The sequence below is a fragment of the Pantherophis guttatus genome, chromosome 5, assembly GCF_059756535.1.
Source record: "Pantherophis guttatus breed Tessera chromosome 5, ASM5975653v1, whole genome shotgun sequence".
NCBI lineage: Eukaryota > Metazoa > Chordata > Lepidosauria > Squamata > Colubridae > Pantherophis > Pantherophis guttatus.
The window spans coordinates 68,738,361-68,744,360 of record NC_142067.1 but is presented as its reverse complement, the minus strand read 5'-3'; the positions used below and the strand labels follow the sequence as shown (position 1 = coordinate 68,744,360).

Genomic DNA, 6,000 nt, shown 5'->3' with positions numbered 1-6,000 from the left:
TAGATATGGGATAAACTTCAAACCTTTTACCCAACCTTTGATGACATTTCAGGAATTAAAGTAGAGCTCCCTGCCTGCTCACCAGAAAAAGTCGTAAAGATTTTTAATGGCAACGATTACTGCCAGGTAAACGTGCTAAGATTTGCAACTTTCAGCATGAGAGAAAGGGAGATAGCGTTGCCTCTTGACGGACTGGAATGACGGATTATTTCATAATAGGCAGAGGAACGCGGAAATGGTTCTAAATTCCTGGCAAGGGAGGCAACGATTCTCTCCCCAACGTTTTGCAATCCGAGACAGAGACAGCCAGCAAATCTCAAATTAATCTGAAATCCCATCAGATACGTCAGAGGCATGTGATCAGTCGTCTCAGAGGCAATTGCCCACTCCAGAACCTTTAGCCTATTTCCTGCGCTTGGTGGAAAACCCCGCCCCCTTCTACTCCAGTTCGCCTGCTGATTGGCGGCCGAGCGGCAGCATGTTGGGCAGCGCCCTCTACTCCGCCTTCAGTCTCTCCTTTGAGAAGACACGCGCGTTTGGCTTTGAGGGCTCCGGTGCAAGAGCCTGTGGATTCTCTGCCGCTTCTTGCTCGGGCAGGGTCGCCTAGGAAACGGGCCAGGGGCGCGCCGACAGAGCCTCCCTATGGCCGCTGCTGTGGCCCAGGGGGAAGCGATTGGTCCCCTAGTGGGAGCCATCGACCAAGGGACCAGCTCCACAAGGTTCTTGGTAAGCGCAAATAAACACGAGGAGCGGTCGCCGTTTCCATTCGAGAGCAAGGCGAGCGAGCCACAAAGGAAAGGCGATTGCCCTTGGGAATGTGGAGGACGCCGGCTGGGCGAGGCGGCGGGCATGTGACTGCAAGGGGAGCCACTTGCTCGATGGGACTGGGCGGGATAGGCTCCCAGATGTCCCTTAACAGGTGTTCAGGGTCATCTATAGAAGCGAGAGGAAGAATAGATGAATGGACAGTTGAATAGCGATAGTGTGACGTTATTTTGGCCCACTGCGAGATAAAATGAAAGAATTCTGGAGTAGAGGATATTTTAGTTGTTCCTAAATGTAACTGCAATTTTATCCTTTGCTGGAGGGAAAGGTAGTTTCAATTGGTTTAGCTTTCATTAGCAGCTAGAATATGTATCTTGTCATTCTTAGCAGCTTCCAACAAGTAAAGTCAATGGGGGAAGCCATATTCACTTAACAAATGCATGATTTAATTAACAGTTGCAGTGATTTGCTTAACAATTGTGGCAAAAAAGTCATAAAATGGGACAAAACTCATTTAACCACTGCCTTACTGAGCATTGGAAATTTGGGGCTCAATTGTCTTAAATTGAGGATGCTTTCAGATGAGGATTTTATAAAGCAGTTTCATCCTTTTCATCCTCTTCCATTTGAAATCCTCATACATATCCTGTGTATGGAATGGTTCTGGTATTACCCTCCAAGGCTGGATTTATTCAGTTCATTACATAATGTTTAAATCCAGAGGTATTGGATGAAGGCAGTGAAAGTTTTTTTAATGGCATTTAGGTATTTTTAGTGCAAGTTATGTAATTATCTTGGGCATGTTTATTTGAATCATCTATAAAATATATAAAATGAAGTTTTGTTTTCATATTTGTCAGATTAACTTCTGTTCATAACTTCCATTAGGTGGAAGTTTTAGTGACTAGTATCATAAAGGAAAGAGTTTCTGTAATTTAAGTGGTGTTAAGAGTTTGGTAAAAAAAATCCTGTGAATTTCACTAATGACATTTCTTAATATTTTTTTCACTCTAAATATGAGTCACTTCTTTCTTCCTTTCTTTTTCTTTTTTGTCTTTTGGCAAAAGTTACTTGGAGAATTGACTAGAATTCATGAACTTGTTCTTGAGTTATGAGAGTGGTAGATGAAAATCATTGACAGGCTAAAGTACCTGCCTTTGTTGAAGTAAAATGCCATCACAGAAATAGGAATATTTATATTAAAACAATTTTAGTCTGGGAATGTACCAAGAAAAAATATATTAACTGTACACAAAGTTTAAATGGTAAACTCTTGCAATCTGCTTTGAACTTAGCATATATTTGTCAATTTTCAGAAGAACCTAAGCAAGAAACATTTTTATTAATAATGATACTAAATCCAGTTTTGTGTACCATATGTATTAAAAGTTACAAATGGAATTAGAGTCCCTCAGAAGGAATTATAAACTGACAATGACTATAAAAGAGGTGCCAAAGACAGCCACAAAGACTAAGGAACCACTTAGTGGACTGGTTCTTATAAACCTCTCTGGATAAGGAGAGGGAGATCACTCATATGTGGTCCATGTTCTGTTCCCCATAAGGAGTCCATATGTCCCCCCATGAGACTGCTGGACAGCAGTCTTCCATGTTTGAGCTCCAGGAGACAATGGAATCAGCCATCTTACTTGCAAGCCTTTTAAAAAGATTTGATTTATTTATATTTCATGTTTCTAAACTGTCCAGTTTAACAGGAGTTAGTAACTCCTGTTACTAACGTTACTAAGTTCACAAACCTCATTTTCAAATTACTTTTGAAAATTGACTATTAACCATCTTAAAATTATTAGAAACCTTTAAATTACAAGTATGAAAAGAATATGATCTTAAGAAGTTAAAGAATTTGAAATAAACAGCAAATAGCTAAATAAAATTTTGAGCTAAGAAAGTTATAAATAGATTAATGATCCAGATAAATTTGGAATATTTTTACTATATGACTTTGGAATTAAGTTTAAAATATAATCAGCTTCTTGTGGGAATCAAACCTATTTTGGCTATCCTGGCTCTTGCAAATCATAACAGAAGATAAGTGATGATTTTATAAACTAGAACTAGAAGGGACAAAAATTTCTAAGCAGAAGGAAAAAAATACAAATCTTTTGTTGATAACAGTTAATACTACAATTTACAAAATGACAAAAAACATTAAAACCAAAACATTACACAAGATCTTTGAAGAATGGAGTAAGAAATTAATAACTATATTATCAACACTGTCAGTGATATTGTCGTCTTGTTAATGAACTTTGACCCTGTGTAGCTTGGAATGAAAGGGATGTTTTGTTAAACTCTTCAAGAGTTGATGCAGACAGAATGCCTACAGGTAGACAGGTACAGCTTAAACAGGTGAATCTTCCTAACTGAAAGAGTTGCTAGGAGTTTAGATAAAACAGAGGATAAGTTTCTTTTAGGACAAAAGAAATGTTTATTTAATTTAATTTGGATACCATCCAACTCCATTTGACATTTTTTATCTCAAAAAATGGCCTGTTAATGGCATATAGGGCATTTAGTATGGTCTTTTCTAAGTATCTGTCTGCAGAGGAGATGGTTATTTGATAAATGAGCTCATTTAAAAAGTTCAAGAGACTTGATTAATACATTAAGTACATACAGTTGTGAAAAAGAAAGTCAGAATGGGACCTTTAGGCTCCCACCCTTGGCTGCGCCACCTTTGCCTCCAACCACTCACTCAGCCCATCCATAGCCAGCTTTTCTCCTCTGCTGGCCCTCCCCCAGCCATTCTCCCTGGCTGATGGGCCTCTGGCCTTCTGCTCCTCGCCCCTCGCCCTGGCCCATTTGCCGAGACAGTTTGTCCTGGGTGTTTCGTTCCATGGGACAAGAAGCCGCAGGCCAATCAGATGGCAGGCAGCAATGATGGTGCTGGGAAGAGTGACTGAGGGGGCTGGGAGGGGGATGTGATTGGTGACAGGTTATAGAAGAGCAAGATCTGCATGCAGCTCCTGGTGGGGCTGGTGGGGGGGTATCAGGCAAATGCTGTTTGTGTCCAGCTCCTGGCAGTATATCAGGCAAACATTGCCTGCGCGCAGCTCCTGAGGGGTCTGAGGTGGTATCAGGCAAATGCTACTTGCGTGCAGCTCCTGAGAGCTGGGGAGGCAGCAGGGCATCAACGGTAAGCACGGCTGCTACTAGTGTGTTGGTGGGGGTGGCAAATGGTGTGCCACTCAATGGGAGGGCAGCCAAACTACCCGTTGGGCATCAGGCCGGAGTCCAGGTGCGGAGGTGGTGGTGGTGGTGAAAATGGGAAGCTGCTGTGGGCAACTGTCTGGCAGCAGTGGGCAGGGACTTCTCAATTTGACTTCTTACTTCCATTGCCTCTGTGTCTGGATCCAAGCCTAACATCAAACAGGCAGTTTGGCTTACCTCCCATTGCGCACCACACTGTTTGACCACCACCCCACACTAGCAGCAGCCGTGGTTACTGCTGATGCCCTGCCACCCTACCACCAGGAGCTGTGCACAGGCAGCATTTGCTTGATAACCCCTCAGCCTCCCCCAACAGTTCTTGTTCTCTTGCTCTCTTCTATAACCTGTTACCAATCGCATCCCGGCCCCCTCGATCACCCTTCCCAGTGCCATTGTTGCTGCCTGCCACCTGATTGGACCGCAGCTTCTTGTCCCATGGAGCAAAGCACCCAGGACAAATGGTGTCTCGGTGAATGGACCAGGACGAGAGACGAAAGGCCAGTGGCCCATCGGCCAGGGAGAATGTCCAGGAGAGGGCCAGCGGAGGAGAAAAGCTGGCGCTGAATGGGCTGAGGCGGGTGGCTGGAGGTGAAGGAGGTGCAGCCAAGAGTGGGAGCCTAAAGGTCCTAGACCCAAAGAAAGTACATACTTTTTGATTTCTATGGTTTTACGTATCAGGACATAATAAAAACTATCTAGTCCTTAGCAGTTCTTAAAAATAGGTAAATACAATCTCAGATGAACAACAGCACATGACATATTACACTATGTCATTATTTATTTTACAAAAAGAAAGCCAAAATGGAGAAGCCATGTGTGAAAAACTAAGTACACCTTAAGATTCAATAACTTGTAGAACAGCAATAGTACTTAGACTTATATACTGATTATATACTTTAAAGCATTCTGAAGCATTGCTTCATTGCTTAAAGCATTAAAGCATTGCTTCTCTCTTCTAAACAAACCATACTTCTTCAGTCTTTTTTCTAATTGTACTGTCATGAAATTAAACATTTAAGGTGCTAATTGAGGCCTGTAAAGTCTGAGATGTACTGTAAGTCTTAGATTTATTTTTCAATTTTTCTGAGCATTGCATGGTCTGACCTTGGGGTGAATTTGCTGGGATGTCCACTCCTGGGAATTGTTGAAGTTTTCCACTTGTGAATAATCTTCCTTACTATAAAATGATGGACTTTAAATTGTTTAGAAATGACCTTATAACTCTTCCCAGATTGATGGGAATTTCTTCACTAAAATCATTGCTGATATCTTTATTCTTTGGCTTTGTGTTAACACATAGCTTATTGCTGGAAACCAGAAAATTCTTAAAACTTTGGCTTTTATAGAGGTAGTCACACTGATAATCAATTGATCACTTGATTAGCAGCATCTGGCTGCTACTTAGCCTCTTCATCCCTATGGAAGCAGTAAGGTGTATTTTTATACATGGCTTCTGCATTTTGGCTTTCTTTTTATAAATAAATGATGACATGGTGTAATACGTATGTTATCTGTTGTTGACAGTTTTAAGAACTGCTAAGGACCAGATAATTTTTACTATGTCCTGATACATAAAACTATAGAACTCAAAGAGAGCGTACTTTCTTTTCACATGATTGTAGTTGACTTGCATTAGTAGACAAGAAAATTGGCTGTCATATTCCAACTGTAGATCTTGACCATGACCACCCTAAAGAAGTTCCAGAGTAATAGCAATTATTAATATTTTAAAAAAATATCCTATTATTTGTTATGCCTTCCTTTAGCCACCTTGATGAAAATGATTCAAGTATTCCAATATTTGAATTCTGATAATATTGATTATTGATACAATGACTTGAATTGCCAAATAAACAGTGTCCAAGCTGTGTAATTGTACATATTTATTTATTTATTAAACAGATTCCCCTCAATACCTAATGACAATGGGCAGCTCATAACAATCAAAATAGAATTGCAATAAAACAAAAGGAAGAAAAAAAAACCTATGACAGGAACAGCGAA

At 40.8% G+C, this 6,000-nt stretch overlaps 1 protein-coding gene across 7 annotated transcripts in view; it reads left to right on the top strand.

The window, feature by feature from the left end:
- Positions 1 to 237: 237 nt before the first annotated feature.
- The window catches only part of GK (glycerol kinase), a 107,496-nt gene continuing 101,733 nt past the window's right edge, over positions 238 to 6,000 (top strand). For all 7 annotated transcript variants that reach the window (XR_015728239.1, XR_015728238.1, XM_060694059.2 and 4 more), the window contains exon 1: positions 238 to 726. Coding sequence is in view for 5 of the 7 variants with exons in the window: in XM_060694059.2 (XP_060550042.1) it covers positions 643 to 726 (84 nt within the window). In the remaining 2 variants the exon portion in view is untranslated. The remainder of the gene's footprint in view (positions 727 to 6,000) is intronic.